We start from the raw sequence: 17,500 nt of genomic DNA on the forward strand, positions 1-17,500 counted from the left end.
CCTCCTCTAGCTTATCTCTCCACGCTTCAGGCTCTCTGCCTTTATTCCTGATGAAGGGCTTTTGCCCGAAACGTCGATTTTGCTGCTCGTCGGATGCTGCCTGAATTACTGTGCTCTTCCAGCACCACTGATCCAGAATCCAGTTGTGTAGAACTGTTAATCTATGAATTTTGAATATTCTTTAAAGTGATATTGTTTGAAATGCTTGCATTATCTACTTCAGGTATATTTACAGCACCGTATCTGAAATCCTCAGTTACTGGTTTTCTCAGTCAGACTCTGGAACTCAGAATTACATTCTAACTTGCTTATTTCAAGTGCTCTTCAAAACCCCAGAACCCTAGATCGATGAAAGCTGTGTTCTAACAGCATGAGGCCTTGAGATCAGGATGTCATGAAAAATGATGATCATATGAAGAACAAATGCATAAAAATGTCATAACACAATTTTGTAAGGAAGCGGAAAATATTCTAATTCCAGGAGAAAGAAAACGTGAGAATATTTTTGTAATTAACTCTAACTTTAGCAGCTGCATCAAGGACTCATCATCTCCCGTATATTAACATATATTTATACCCCAAAATCAGACAGCAATCATTGGTAATGAATCGGGAATGAGCACCTTGAATTGCTGTATCGGGAGAGATGGAATGATAGATTCATAGATGAAAGGACACATGGATCAATGGATTGATAGACAGGCAGATTCATCAATGGATATTTGGCATAACCATGAGCTGCCAGTCTCTGGATAGTCAACAACATACAACAATTGACCTGTGCCCACTGGATAGCTGACCCATCCTCTGTCTGTGGACATCTAATACCTGTGCCCACAATCCACTGACTCACTAAACCCCCTTTCCCATCTGTCACATTCCCCTCAACCAACAACCTGCTGTGTTACCCCCTTACTCTGCTGACAACCACCCGCTCACTACCCACTTATATCCCAACTCCCTCATCTAACTAACACCCTAGTCCCTTACCGACTCGCTTACCAATATCCCCTCACTCATTACTTTACTTACTTACCTTCCCTCAGTACTGAAATACAACAGGTATTTCTCTAAAATAGGGCCATGATTTTCTGTGACAATCCACTCCAATGCCAAATGTGAGATTTTCCAGACTGATGTATTGGAAGCTGAGCCAGTGAAGTCCTGAGATATATTGTGGTAATCTTAGATCTTGGTCTACACAAGAAATCTGAACCCAGGTCAGACTTTCAAAGAGGCAGAATTTCAATGGAACCTACCTGGTGGAAAGGAGGAGATTCAGCTTGAACAGATGATTGTATCCTCCATTAAAATCCTTTCCTATATTTTCCAGGTGCATTCCTTATTCCCTACACACTCATGCTGGTTCTTGCTGGGATACCATTGTTTTTACTGGAATGTTCCTTTGGCCAGTTTGCCAGCCTCGGAGCTGTTTGAGTGTGAAAAGCTGTGCACATGTTAAAGGTTGGTGTTTGTTGAATAACTCATGCTTAGTAACAGTTTAAACAAGTAATTTCGTTTAATTTTCTTCTTGAGTCAGAGGTTTAAACCGAAACTTGTCAAATGTATCAATGTGAATACAGTTGCTTTGAAATGTATTAAATGTTGTGATGTGGGGAAGTGTAGCAGTCAATTTGAGAACAACAAGCTCCAATAAATAGCAATGAGTTAGCGAAGAGATACTATTGATATTTGTGGATAAACATTACCTGGGGGTCACTGGAAACAGCTTTCCTGCACTGCCTCAAAAAGGGGAAACATTTAGATCCACCTGACAAATGGACCCTTGAATTCACCAGTCCCATTTTTGAAGATGCCCTCTGTACTGCATTGAAGGGTCATCCTGGATTACATGTTCATGAGTCTGGAATGATGTTTGAATGAACCATGTTATGTGTCAGAGACCAAAGGGTTCCTCATTGAGTAATATTTGTTTGTTTAGATACAATTACAATTCTGCAAATGCAAATTCATCCCATAGACTTGTATGTGTGTGTGTGCATACGAGGTTTCATTTACTCTATTTCCATCTTTATAGATACATATATTATTGTGCATCCTTACAAATTGACCACTTTTTAATGTTATGTCATCTTATCGTTATATTTATAATGGCAAATGTGCAAACAAATTTGATACTGCAGCTGTACCCTCCTTTCAATGGAAAATAAAGAGTTTTATTTTCTGTGCAATACAGGCAGGCCATACCATACAAAATGCACAAGAGTACTAGAACAGAGCATGGAATATTATCTTACAGCTGCAAAAAAGGTGCACAAAGAACAAGGTTAGTATTAAATTGGAAATTTGAGTGGTCTATTCAGAAGTCTAATAACGGCGGGGAAGAAGCTGTTCTTGGATCTGTTGATACATTTGTTTAAGTCTTTGTATCTTCTGTCCAACAGAAGACTTTGGAAGAAATTACAGCCGGGATGGGGAAGGGTCTTTGCTGTTCAAGAAAGACATTAATGAATCAAGGTGTCATCATTATAAACCATTATTTAGAAATATCAATAGGTCATCATTACATATCATACTTATACTTTCCAGGTTTTTTAACTGAATTAAAACTCCATTCTGACATACACAAAGTTCTTCCTGAGACACATTTTCACCCTTGCATTATGCGATAGATTCAGGCCAGAATATACCTTTCTGGAGTTACATGACTCATGATATGTGAAACTCTGGCATAAAAGGTTTGCACTTTCAGTTACTCTCTTAATGCTGTCACTGCTCTGTGTTCAGTCATTGAGAACATTATTATTTTTCTTTTATTTTACTCATTTTTGGTTTGACATGGTGAATGTTGTCTGATTCACGATGTGTCTAGGATCCTGCAGACTCAGTCAACCAGTACACGTGAAATGAGTTTACCCAGATAACTCTTCTTGAAACAGGGAAAAGATGACATAGCACAAGCCAGCAGTCAGTGTAACTGTCACAACTTTATTTGAAGACAACACAGATTAAGAACTAAACTTTACAATTTTAACTTTTAACAACTTTATTTCTAACTACCCAATTCTTAGAGAAACTTAAATACCTACCGGATACTCATAACTTTCACTGGTTCATCTAATTCTTTTTCCGCATTTTCCTCTCTCTTCATGGGTTGATTCTCTCTGTCTCTCTCTTTGTCTGGTCAGAGGGTGAGTTGCTCTGATCTTTGCCATGTCCTAACTTGCCTCTGGCTTGTCTCGAGAGTGGGGTCAGGTCGAGCCCTGTATCTTCTTGACAACCTTCACTAATTTTCCAAAAACTTGACCAACTGGGGGCATTGAGTTAACTGGTTTTATCACCGTGAAACATTGTTAATAGTTTTTGATGGTTTGCCAACAGTGACGCAAGTATTCACTAACAGCAAAGAAAGGACTTCCCCAGTTTCTGGATTGATCAATTGAGATTGAAGGATTTAAACATGTGTCCTTGTGAAGAGATGGGACCAATCAATAAGTCATGACTGAACTGTGCCAGCAGGACACTACCATCAGCATCACACATGGTCAGACAGTGTTTTCAGTCAGTGCTAGTGATAAAAATCTATGTGGAGCAGGACCCCCCGTGAAATTCTTAACACATCCTGTGGTTTATAGAAGGAAACCCAGCCATTGCAGACTGTAGGTGGGAGTTGTTCTGAGAGCAGGAACTCCTGTCCACAATATATAATGGTTGGAATCCTTGGGTATTAATTAGCACCCAGGGACTGAAGCAGGAGCATGATTGAAGTTTCATGACACAAAAAATCAAATGTTACTTAATCTAAAACACTAGCAACCTGAGGTCCTGCTAGATAGTAGCAACTCTGTGCTCCTATATGCTTCAGAGAGTTGGAGAACTGGCAGAAACCACCTCAAAAGTACTGGCAGCGGTAATGTTGCAAATTCCTCCACATTCAATGTCAAGAAAGGTCCATCAACAATGCCTTTGCCAAAGCAAACCTGCCAAGAATTACCTCATATCAGTTGCACTGAGCAGGCCATAGCTTTCACATGCCTGATACCAAACTTCCCCATAACTGTTCTACTCAGTCTCAGTCACTGCAGGAGACTCCCATGAGGACAGCAGAAACACTGAAGCATGTCCTCAAAGTGTTCCCTGAGGAGATAAAAGACCTCTGCTGTCTCATAGGAGTATCTAGTTTGTGAACATCCAAAATGGTGAAGCCTGTTTGCACGTTCTCCCCATGTCTGCGTGGGTTTCCTCCGGGTGCTCCGGTTTCCTCCCACAGTCACAAAGATGTGCAGGGTCAGGTGAATTGGCCATACTAAATTGCCCGTAGTGTTAGGTAAGGGGTAAATGTAGGGGTATGGGTGGGTTTCGCTTTGGCGGGTCGGTTTGGACTTGTTGGGCCGAAGGGCCTGTTTCCACACTGTAAGTAATCTAATCTAATCTTATCTGAGAGGACACCGAACAGATGAAGAGAATCAATGCGAGTGTGCAGAAATGAAATTAAAGCATCAGAAGGAGTGCACTCAGCCTCAAACAGCCCACCTAAACCGCATGAGGCTGAGTCTACAGATCACGCATTGGACTTACCAATCAACCTTACCATCCTCAACCTGAAGGAACTGCTTAAGAGGCGAAAAGGCTCAAAGAAAACTTTAACCAAGGTGATCCCTGGCTCTTGGTGGAGCTGAAAACAGTTCTGAAAAACTCCCATTGCAATTACAGAGGGTTTAAACAAGAAAAAGCAATTATCAGGGTCTTTTTTGGCCAAGTGAACAAAACATTTTCTCAAAATTCCTCAAATCTCAGGAGTGACAAGACGTTGCACATGATTCAGAGCTTCTGTAGAGTCAGGCTTCTTCCTGTATCTTTCCCCTCTGTGTTGTTCCAGGTGTGGGCCCCATTCAGGAGCTGATGTACATGCAGCAGAAATTTTCTATGAAACAGAAGTGAAATATTTAACAATTCCTGCACAATATTTATCCACCAATTAATTCCACTGTAAAAGAAAGCTGTTCCTAATCATATTATATTGCAGTTTATTCTAATACTTGGCAAGTCATATTATAGTGAAACATGTTCAATCTGTGTGTTTATTACAGAGATCAGACTCCCATGTCTAAATTGACTGAATCGTGATATTCATTTGCAATGAAATACTCTGGAGACATATTATATCCAAATAATCTTGAAATTAAGTCGAACCGAAATTTTTAAAAAATGCTCTATTGCAGGAACAGTTTTTCAATGTAAACAGCGTTAACAAGTAATCAATTTATTCTCATCTTATGAAGTAGCTACTACATCTAAAAGATTATCATTTTATTGAGAACACAACACTAATTAGTCAGTTTTTTTTAACAAAACCCTGATCACACATCCTCGAGACACATTGTGCACTGATGACATTGTGGTAATGCATTTCCAACAAGAGCTACTGTGGGTTAAAGAGCAGCCCCAAAAGACTGTTCTGAAATAGACAACCAAACATACTGACTAAACCATATAACCAATGACCTTTAGAAACACAGTGGCAACTATGCAGCTGCTGACAAAAGCAAATACCCATTCACAAATCTTGTTTTAAATACCAACTGGGTGAACGAGCATGGGTTAACATTCAGTGGGCATGGGCACACAGAATAGACATAGATAAGAGGTTTTGTTCTCACCTTTCACAAAAATTCCCAAATCCAGATTAATGTCTAAAGCCTGTGAGAGGCTGTGAACCAGGGCCATGGTGAAGCTGCCCCATCTTCACTAAAAGTTGAGGGTTGCTTGAAGGTTCTTGCTTCTTGGAACCAGTCAGCTTCGGAATGTAGTGGTGTGGGATTGTTAACTGTGCACTTACTCTAGACCAGCGATAACTGGCCACACCTGGAAGGGGGCTGACGTCTGGAATCAGAACCCATTGCCATCTTTAAATGACTCTGGATTGGTTTGGACTCGGCATAGACCTGGCTCCCTTTTCCATGAATATCCAGGACTTTTCCTCTGTAATCACCTCAAATCCAGCAAGCTTTAAGATATCTACATGCCTCCAAGTCTGTCTCTAGCAGTCAAAGCTCTAAACTTTGGAATTGCTCCATATATCTCCACCTCTCTATTTCTCTTTTCTCCTTCTCAACATATCTTCACACTGACTGGTTCAGCCAAGCTTCTAGTCTTCTCCTTGTATAATATGTCATGAGGTTTGATGTGAGATTTTACATTATGACACTTCTTGGGAGTATAGTGGGATATAATGTAGCAGTAGAGGCACTGTATTACTAAAAATTGCTGTAAAGAGAGTGGAGTCTGAGAGACTGTCACAGAAACTGTTTCCTGATCTTTCAAACATTTCCTCACCTGCCACAAGGTGGCGCCCTCAGCTTGGACAACTCTCACCACGGCCATGATGGGTACCCACATAATACAGAAGATGATCATACACCAGCCCAGCGCTATTGACCAGACAGGGTATTCAATTGGTCCATATGTTGGAGGGGCAAATGTTGTTAAGGACCAGACTAAGATTGCCTGAGTGAAATAAACACAGAAAGTAAAATCAGTAACCTGATGAAAGGGACTAACTGTACATTTTTACATTCAGCTTAAATCACTCAAAGATGTAACATCTCCTTACGGTTAAAATGCATGGAGAGATCAGAATCCAACAGGCTCTCCACCAGAGCCAGAAGAGCCAATTCCTTTCCCCAATCATCATCTCAATGTCCTTGATGAATCTGTTTGTCCCTGTGAACAACAAGGAAGCAGAGAGACACCATCACTTACTCTGTCCTGTCTTCAGGGCAGCTTGTTTACTGTTGAAGTTCATCTTGTACAGGTGGCACTGATGAACAGGTTAAACAGAGAAAGGATCGCTGAAGATTTCAAACAGGATGAAAAGAGTGGTCCCTGTCACCAAATCGATTATCTGTACTCCAAGATTTAAGGGTTTTGAAGGAACTCTCACACTGTTTCGAGAAGACAAGTGTTCAAGGTGAATGGGAGATGAAGTGAGGTGGCAGGTTGAGGCCTAAGTTGCCAAGTGAGTGGGGATTGATGGTGTGGTGAAGGCATGTTGGTTGAGTCTGGAGCAGGGCTGTGGAAGATTTGGATCTGGTCAGGTATGGAGTTGGGAGTGTTTGATAGTGGAGATGAGAGGAATGTGTTGCCTGGAATAGTGAGTGGTGGGTGGTCACATGCCCATGGGAAGTGATGTCACAGGTGAATGACTTGGTGGGAGAATGTTAATGTTATTCATTGTCAGATCAATGTGAATGATTGAGGGAGTCATTTTTATAATGAGAGCAGATTTTAATCCCTCTAACATTTCCTGGTAATTATAAGTCAGTCAGAACTTTCTGAAGTCTCTGTCTCTAACTCAGAGTTGGAACTTATTCAGAGGGTTTTTGACACTGGGTATTTCCATCAGTATCATACATTCCCAGGTAATTCCCATATAACCAGTGTGTTGGGACATCTGCCTGATCCTGGTGGACAGCTTCCAGCCAATGTCTGGTCTCCCAAAATCTGGAAATGTAAAATGTCGGCTAAGAAATTACATTCATCACTTTAGAATTGATGAGCTTGATCTTTGTGTGAACAATGGTTAAGGGAGTGGAAACAATAGCTAATGTTAATTCCTGTAAACAGGTAATCAGTAAATAGTATTCCCTTGGCTGTATTCTTAGGGCACCATAAGAGCAAGAAAATGATCAAGACACTTGTCCAAAGGAATGAATGGTTATGGATAGCACAGATAAAAGACATTGGAGTATTGACTGAATTAAATTGGGGAACAGGTTTAATGGACTGAATGGCCTACTCTTATTCCTGTGTCCCAAGATAAAGGATCAGGAAGCATATTAATGTTCCTAATCCCTATGATGATCAAGACACTCACAGGAACAATCTCATTAAGGGAATGTCCTGGTTCTGTAGGATCATCATTGTGGTCAGGGAAGTGAGAAGTCTTGAAACAATGTTAAGAATCTATCCATGTAATGCTTCTGTTATGAAGGTGGAAGGGAATATTTGGGGGTTTTGAAACAGTCAGAATGGACAAAGAACACAACAGTATATGAATAGGCCTTTCGGCCCTCTAAGCCTGCGCTTACACATTTTGCTCCTCCATACTAAAACTGTCCCCACTAACAGGATCTGTATCCCTCTATTCCCTTCCTATTCATGTATTTGTCCAGGTGCTTCTTGAATGCTGCTATTGTGTCTACTTCCACCATCTCCTCTAGCAGGCGTGTTCCAGGCACTCACCACCCTTTGTGTGAAAAACATGCCTTGTACATCACTTCTAAACATCCCCCCACACCTTGAAAGTGTGTCCCCTAGTAATTGATCCCTCCATCCTAGGAAAAAACCTCATACCTTCCACTCAATCCATGCCATCCCAATCTTCTAAACTTCTATCAAGTTGCCCCTCAACCTTTTATATTCCAATGAAAACAAACCCAGTCTGCCTAAATGTTCTTCATAGCTAAAATCCCCATACCCTGCAACATCCTGGTAAACCTCTCCTAAGCATCCACATCCATCTGGTACTGTGGTGACCAGAACTGTACGTAATACTCCAAGTGTGACCGAACTAAAGTTCCATAAAGCTGCAGCATAATTTGCCTACCCTTATACTCAATGCCACTTCCAATGAAGGCAAGCGTGCCACAGGTTAATTGGATTGGAAGGATTCAGTTGCTGTGGGGTAGTTATCAAGTGAGGGCATGATTGAATAGCAAGTCAACTAGTTTCTAAATTTTGCTTTTCACTGTGGGACATGCATGATGTTGTTCACCTGTTATATCTGGTATCATAGCCTTGTGATTTTGAAACATAGTTCAATAAAATTCGTTCATGAATTTTATAATCCTAAACTTTTGCCTCTGTCATTATTCATTTGACTCAAGTCTAAACCCTCACTAACTGTTCAAACCCTATAGTTATCTGCACAATATCCAGTGTAGATTTTGTAGTGTTCTCTGAAAAGGTGAAAGTATTCTCATAAATACATTTCAATTGTAATTATTTTTTTCCAGTCATACCTACCATAGATCCAGCTGAGACCAATGAGTTCCAACAGAGCAACTGTAATGAGAATCCATCCAGTGCAGAAATAATCCATTAAATGTAACCAATAAATCCCAGTCTAAAATAAAATGGAAAATTAGAAAGCATTAAATGGAAAAACCATAACATTCAAATTTTTAAAACAGACATTAAAAGGATTTGAAGAATTTATCTTTTCTCAACCGCAAAATACCCTGTCTGCTCGATTTACTCTTATTCCCTGAAGGGCTAGAATTAGTTGTATTCCATTTTGCTTTTCTGAAATAAACAATCAAATGTGTATGTAGCAGCATGGTGGGTCAGTGGTTAGTAGTGCTGTCTCACAGTGCCAGGACTGCAAGTCTGATTCCACCCTTGGGTGACTGTCTGTGTGGAGTTTATAAGTTCTCCCCATGTCTGTGTGGGTTTACTCCAGGTGCTCTGGTTTCCTCCCACAGTCTAAAGATATGTGGATTAGGTGGATTGGCCATGCTAAATTGTTCATAGTGTCCAGGGATGCAAAGGTTAGGCAGATTAACCATGGGGAACGCAGGCTTGTAGGGTAGGGGATGGTTCTGGGTTGGCAGCTCTTCAGAGGATCAGTGCAGACTTGATGGACTAAATGGTATTTCCACACTGTAGAGATTCTATGATTCTGTCCAGATGTGATCTCGGTCAGGTGCAACACCTCTCTGGATTTATATATTATGATCCTTTCCATGCCTTTTAACATTTTATTCACTGTTTTAACTTCCTGGGAACATTGTACTAATGATATTTATGAAATGTTCACAAAATTCCTCTAGATATCTCCCCTTCCCATGACCTCTACTACATTCCCAGATGACACATATTCATCATCAACCTTCCCTCTGCTCAAATTGCAATCGTCTTTATTAAATTAAATCTGCAACATTAGTCGAAATATTTTCTTTTTATTGCTGCGATCGTGGGAATTAAGGGCAGCAATAATAATAGAGACCACAGCTTTATCCTGGATGAGGAAGGTCATCACTCCATCTTCATACAGACGTTGATAATTGGTGAACACCCTGATATTGCAACATCTGATTGCTTCTTCAATGATTTCTAGATTTTAGCCTCCACTGCTCAATGCAGAAATTAGTGCTGTGTGTCAATCATTCTTCATGTGTTGCAGAATTCCAGATATAAATTCTCAAATTGCTTTTCCTCATTTTAAACCAAGCTCCCTAATCTCATAAATTTAATATTCTGAGTAAAATCACATTCTATAACCGCATAAGATCACCTCTCAAAATGGACTGATCTGCAGCCTGAAAAGTACAATTTCTTGAATCTTTCCTCATAACTCAAAACCCCAATTCTAGGGGTCGGTCTTGTGGCTCCTAGCATTACAGTCTCCAGTGTCCATGTGTCTGTCTGTCTTGTTGGGAGGAACTGGATGCAATAGTTAAGGTAAGGTCTGACCACAGTGCTGTAAAGTTTGATGGCCATTCCTTCTGATTTCTATTCTACAGTTTTGTGATCCAATTGATGAGGCTTATGGACTTTGCTGATCACAGAAAGCGTGACACAACCCAAGAGAAAGCAGCCTGTTTAATTGACTCACCATGGAACACGTTCAACATTCACCACTTCGGCAAGTGTCCTGCAAGAGCACTTTCCAAAACTGCATTCCCCACAACCAAGATAAAGCAGGCACCAGGCACAAAAGCAAGTTGATTTACAAAGCAAAGAATTTCAGGTGCTGGAAGGTTGAGATGGAAATCAGGAAATTCTAGAATTATTCAACAGGGCAGACAGATTCAACAGGGAGATGAATAAGATTAACATTTCAGCTCAATGATGATCTTTCAGGAAGGAATTGGAAATCTTCATCAAGGGACAAGAGTACTGAGGGTGGGGAGTTGGAAATGGATTTTGCAAAGCAAGCCGGTGGGAATCCACATTTCGTTTATAAAGACGTGCATAAAATGGTGGGAAGGAAAGAAGGGAGGGTGTTGTTTTCAGGGGGCAACTTGGGGGCACTCCAATTACACATAGCATCATAGAATCATAGATTGTTACAGTACAGAAGGAGGTCATTCAGCCCATTATGTCCACACTGCTTCCCCAGCAAGCATTATGACTCCTGCCACACACCCCTTCCTCACACCCTTTTTCCAACTAAATAATCACCAATACCTCAATTGACTCACCATCACATTTCAAAGCTGTGCACTCCATTCCTGAATGTGAAAAAGATCTTCCTAATTACATTTGCAAATCACTTTAAATCTGAGCCATCTCATTCTCGATCCTTTCACAAAGGAGAACAGTTTCTCCCTATCTACTCTATTCAGACCTCATATGAGTTTGACAATGTCTGTCACATCTTCTCTTGACCCCTCCTCTCCTCTCTAAGGAGAATGACCCAATCTGTCCAATGTATTCTCATAAATTAACTTTCTCATTTTGGAATCATTTTTGTCGATCTCTTCTGCATTCTTCCAAAGTGTTCACATCCTTTGAATATTGTAGCATTCACAACAGTGCTTAGCACACCTGGTGAAGATTAACAAATTTCTTATACAAGTTCAGCATAACTTTCTTGCTATTATACCCTAATAACTCTATTATTAAAGCCCAGGATACCATATGCTTTATTAACTGTTCTCTCTACATGTCCTGCTATCTTCAATGATCTGTGAAAATCTGCCCAGACCACTCCTGCACCTCTTAAGTACTGCACCCCTGATGTTACACAATCTGTCAAATGTTTTCTCCCCCCAAAATGGATCATCTCAAACTTCTTGCATTGAGCTTCACCTGGAAGCTACCTGCTCACTCCACCAACATGTCTGTGAACTTGTGGACTTTTCAACTCTCCTGCTTAGAGTTTACAATCCTTCCAAGATTCATGTCATCTCCAAACTTTGAAAATGTCCCTTACAAGACAAGGTCTATACCCTACAAATAAAGCAGGAAAAGCAGGGCTCCCACGACTGATGTAAAACAAGGAACTACAGATGCTGGACATCTGAATCAAAAACACAAACAGAAATTGCTGGTGAAACCTAGCAGGTACGGAACATCTCTGGTGAGAAAGTGGAGTTACCATTTCTCGATGATGAGTCACTGGACTTGAAATATTAACTCTGCTTTCTCCCTACAGATGCTGCCAGACTTTTTGGGTTTCACCAGCAATTTCTGTTTTTGTTCCAATCCCGATCCCTGGCGAACTCCACTACAAACCTTCCTACAGCCCAAAAAATATTTGGTGATCATTATTCTCCATTTCCTTTCACCCAGCCAATTTTGTATCCAGGCTGCTATTATCTCCTTTGTTCCGTGAGCTATAACTTTCTTCATAAATCTGTTGTGTAACATTGCTTAAAGTGCATTTTGAAAGTTCATGTACACCGCATCAATGACATTACCCTCATCGATCCTTTCTATTACCTCTTCAAGAATAGTCAGCCATGATTTGCCTTTTAGAAATCCATGCTGACTGTTTCTAATTAACCCACATATTTTTCTATGCCTCAACTGATTCTGTCATTAATATTTGTTTCCAGATTTTTATCCACCACTGAAGTTAAGCTGAATTGTCTGTCATTGCTGGGCTTACCTTCACAGGTTTTGTTTTACAAATAAAGGCGTAACGTCTGCAATTGTCTAACCAGTTAGCACCTCCCCTGAGTTTAGGGGAGGCTGAAAGATTATGGTCAGTGGTGCTTTAATTTCTACACTTGCTTCCTTAAATGTTCTTGGATGCATGATACCTGCTTCTGGACCTTGTCAATTTAAGTATTGATTGCCTACTCCAAACTTCTTCCTGATGAATATTGATCTTTATCGTGACAGAGCTTCCTCCTCCATCACTAAAACTGGTGTCGCTTCCACCTCCTTGGTAAAGACAGATGCAAGGTATTCAGTTAACACCTTAATCATGTCTCTTGTCTCCATATGTCCTATATTTCAACTTGTGGGCCAAATGCTGGAATGTGAGATTAATGTAGAATTAATATAATTTTGGTTGTACAGACTTGAGGGCCAAAGGTCCTCTCCTGTACTATAGGATTCTATGATTCTCTGTGTAAACCACCTTTTTTACCCTAATTGACTCAATCCTCATTTTGCTATCAATGTGCCTATAGAAGACTTGGGAATTCCTTGTTATGTTTGGCTGACCGTGCTTTCTCATCAGTTAGTACATTTGGCTGGACAGCTGTCTTGAAATGCTGAGAGATGTCAGAGGTGCGTTTCAATTCCTGCACCAGCTGAAGATACCATGAAGAATCAACCTCTCCCCTTCCCTGAGGTGTGGTGATTCTCACATTAAACCATCACTAGTCACCTCTCTGTGGCCCAGTAGGCCCATGGGGGCTTTACCTCTGACCTTAATCTTCTTATTAAACCCCCTTCACTTCTCCAATATGCTTTTCACTTCCCCTTTGAACCTCAGTGTTCTGCTTGAAGTTTTTGTCTTGACACTAGTCATAAACTCACTCTTTCTTTTTCATTTTGTATTCTATTTCCTTTGTTCATCCTCGGAGCTCTGGATTTGTTTGTCCTCCTTTTGCTTTTTGAGGGAACATACCTTGACTGTACCTGAATCATATCTATTTTAAACATAGCCCTTTGTTCAGTGACTGTTTTTCCCCCCATAATTTTGTTCCAGTCTCTCTGGCTTCGCTCCATTCTTGCCCATTGAAGTCAGCTCTCCTCCAGTTAATTCTTCTTATTCCGGACTGCCAATTATCCATTTTTATCTCCTCCAGTAATTCTTCTTATTCCGGACTGCCAATTATCCATTTTTATGATCATCCCTGGTCCAAAACCAAACCAGCTGTGGGGTTCTAAATGCTGGGAGCCTATTTAGACTGAACTTAATTCTTTGTGATTTATGAAACAGTGTCTCATTTTACTGAGTATGCTTGTCTAGAGAGGGTTGATTGCTCATGTGGAAACATAGCAAATGACTAAACTACAACCTACCTGTGTTACAAACAGAAGGCCAAGGAAATAAAATAACAAACAAAGACCAGCTGTCAGATAAAGACGCTTTGGCCGAAGGAACTCAGGAAACTGGTCCAGCAGGCTTGTTATTACTGTTTCTATTGAAAACAAAAGTTATCAGTGATTAATTAATGATTTATACCAAGTCTTAGATAAATCCACCACCAGAGAGATGGCAGCCAAGAGGACTGAAGGAGCCAATGGGGAGAGATTTCTCTGTCTATGGGTGTCATTGCTCATATAAGAGCAATGTTTGGAAAATGGAGGCTTGCTAATGTCTCCTGACAGTAACTCACCACCTCAGGGTGGGTGATAGAAGATTCTGAGATGTGGGCTATAAGCTGTGATTCAGTGGGAACGACAATATTAGACATTTGGTTCAACAATGTGTGGGAGAGCTCTCCCAAATTGCATTGCAGAAGAGTTTGCAGCACTGATTGGGAAGGTTGTGTCTTTGCTGTTTCTGATGCCAGGCAGTTCATCTGGTTTATTTTTCCTATCGGAGCAATGAACCACAACTGAGTGGCTTGCCACTTTATTTCAGAAAGAGTTGTTGTTTCATGCCTCACAATTAATATGTCACCACGTCACTGTGGGGCAGCAAGGTGGCTCAGTGGTTAGCATTGCTGCCTCACAGTGCCAGGGACCCAGGTTCAATTCCAGCCTTGGGTGCCTGTCTGTGTGGAATGAGTGTGGGTTGTGATGTCTACACGGGTTTCCTCAGGGTCTCTGGTTTCCTCCCACAGTCCAAGGATGTGCAAATTAGGTGAATTGGCCATGCTAAAATGCCCGTAGTGTTAGGTGCATTAGTAAGGAGTAAACGTAGGAAAATGGGTTACTCTTCAGAGGGTTGAAGGGCCTGTTTCCACACTGAAGGGAATCTAATCTAATATAATAACTTGTAGGACATTATATAACCCCTGCATAATTATGTGACCTAAGAGCAGAAAGGTCTCAGAAACTATCTTGACTTGGGCCACTTCAAGCATGACATACTGTGCTGCATGTTGTAATTGAGTACTTTCATACTCACCGAGAAGCGTACATGAATATAATGTTTGCATATAACAGTGAGCTGCAATAAATATTCTGTTGGATTCTTTAATAACATAAAGCATTGAAGCAAAATGCATATCAAGGATTCCAGGGTCTAGCATATGATTATGGTTCTGAGGTTTTCAAGAAGGTCTCTCACACACAATCTCCTTCTATAAAAGGCATTAGGTGTCAGATGGGTTTTTCTGACACAATGATAGCTTTACAGTCAAAATTACTGACAGCAGTGTTATTTAATCCAGGTTTATTTAATTGAATTCAAATTCCTCAGACACTGAGGTGAAACACAACCAGAAACTATTGGAAACACTCTGCAGGTTTGGCAGCATCTGTGGAGAGAAAGCAGAATTAGCATTTCAGATCCAGTGACCCTCCTTCAGAATGCTGTTTTATGAAGAAGGGTCACTGGACACAAAACATTAACTCTGCTTCCTCTCTACAGATGCTGCCAAACCTGCTGAGTTCTTCCTGCAATTTCTGTTTGTTTCTGATTTCCAGCATCTGCAGTTCTTTTTTGACACAGAGGTGAGGGTTGATCTCATGTCTCCAGATCATTTATCTAGGCCTCCACATTAGTCTGATAACTGAATCACAACATAATTGCGGCTCAATGCATTTTAACAAATCCCGTTCCTGATGAGAGGCATCTAGATGTACATCAAAAATGATAGTTATTATATTGAGACATCTAGAACTTGGCAGCAGAAACTGGGCAGAAACAGAAATATGAGTTGTATGATACAACAGAAAGAACAAGGAAAGGGGAAGCAATGGCCTAGTGGTATTACCATTGGACTGTTAATCCAGAGATTATGTCCAAGGGACCCAGGCTCAAATCCTGCCACGGCAGTTGGTGGAATTAAGAATCTAATGATGACCATGAATTGATTGTTGAAAAAGCTGATCTGATTTGCTAATGTCTTTTAGAGAAGGAAGCTGCCATCCTTACTTGGTCTGGCCTAGATGTGGCTCCAGACCCATTGCAATGTGGTTGACTCTTAACTGCCATCTGGGCAATTAGAGATGGGCAATAAATGCTGCCTAGCCAGCAATGACCTCATCCCATGAATGAATAAAGAAAAACAAAATTGTGAACAGCGACTGAACGTGAATGCAGATTTTAAAAAAACATGAAAACCACTGTAAATCTTCCAGATGTTAGGTAACAATGATCTGAATATTTCTTTCCTACAACTTGGAACACACTTCATTCAACCAAGCTGAGGTTTCATTAAGACATTGTGGAGAATTTGACTATAGAATAACATTATTTTCTCATGCATTAAAATCATCAGCCGTAATTCCCAACCCCAGATTCCAAATATAATAGTTTAAATAAGTTCCTTTTATAGAAGTAGAAAGAGATTGGTTAAATTAAGTAACATTGTTGTTGAACTTAAAAGATGTCATTCTTACCAAAACTTGCAAAAAGTGTGTCAAGTCCCAAAGTGAACAGCATGAAGAAAAATAAAATGGACCATAAAGTTGCCCATGGCAACTGTGCAAGGGCCTCTGGGTAGGCAATAAAGGCCAAACCAAACCCTGAACAATGGATACAAAACAAATATTAATATTAATCCTGCGTACAATCAACACACACTGCTACATTTAATTCCGTATAGTCACTGATGTTGAGGCAAATTCAAAAAGTCTCAGCTGAGACATTCCAATTACTTCATACCATGTGGCACACCCTGAATATAAGGATGAATGTATGGGCATGAGATCAGTAAATCAGAGTGGTGAGATTGTGACATCTTAATTGTGAACTGGATATGTCGAAGTCCAGTAATTTCATATCTCAAACTAAGTTAAATCAGTTCGATACATTTGTTGAATAATGCCTACTTTCATTGGGAATCAATAATTATAAAGAAACCTGTTTTTTTTTATAGATATTTTTATTGAAAATTTAACATTTTTACAAGTTTACAAAATAAAAAAAAACCCTAGTATAAACATTGATATACAATTAAACCTTAAATAAATAATAACCAAACTTTAACAAAAGAAAAATACCGACAGAAAAAAAATCGAAACTCAATTAACTACTAATCTAACCTACAACTAACCAGAATGTATAATTACATTATTCAAATAAGAGAAAAAAAAAACCTGACGGATAACACAGAAATTGGGTAGTGAGATACATGCTCGGAATGTATTAACATCATATGTAACAAAACATCATATGTATTCGTGCGGGATTCCTCTCCCAAGGGGCCCCGGACCAGCCAGGTTCGCCATCTCAATTAAATAAAAGCCCTTGTTAGGATGGCCGAAATATCTGTATTTATATAATTCAAGAAGGGCTGCCATATTTTATGGAATAATTCGGTCTTTTGGTGCACCATATTTGTAAGGGGAATACATTCCATAACTGATCTGTGCCAATTTGAAAGTCCAGGGGGGCCCTCAGCCACCCAGTTTACCAAAATATTTTTCCTTGCACAGAAAGAGAGAATAGAAAATA

General features: G+C 40.1%; 1 protein-coding gene across 1 annotated transcript in view; it reads right to left on the reverse strand.

Moving 5' to 3' along the window:
* Nucleotides 1-4,323: 4,323 nt before the first annotated feature.
* Nucleotides 4,324-17,500, reverse strand: part of LOC122557539 (sodium- and chloride-dependent neutral and basic amino acid transporter B(0+)-like) — a 321,849-nt gene continuing 308,672 nt past the window's right edge. Inside the window, exons 8-13 of the mRNA XM_043705286.1 lie at nt 16,444-16,569; nt 13,951-14,069; nt 8,989-9,088; nt 6,575-6,684; nt 6,298-6,468; nt 4,324-4,885 (exon numbers count right to left, since the gene is read on the reverse strand). Of these exons, the coding sequence (XP_043561221.1) occupies nt 4,748-4,885; nt 6,298-6,468; nt 6,575-6,684; nt 8,989-9,088; nt 13,951-14,069; nt 16,444-16,569 (764 nt within the window). The 3' untranslated portion in view covers nt 4,324-4,747. The remainder of the gene's footprint in view (nt 4,886-6,297; nt 6,469-6,574; nt 6,685-8,988; nt 9,089-13,950; nt 14,070-16,443; nt 16,570-17,500) is intronic.

Source organism: Chiloscyllium plagiosum, chromosome 15 (assembly GCF_004010195.1).
Source record: "Chiloscyllium plagiosum isolate BGI_BamShark_2017 chromosome 15, ASM401019v2, whole genome shotgun sequence".
In the NCBI taxonomy this organism is placed as follows: domain Eukaryota; kingdom Metazoa; phylum Chordata; class Chondrichthyes; order Orectolobiformes; family Hemiscylliidae; genus Chiloscyllium; species Chiloscyllium plagiosum.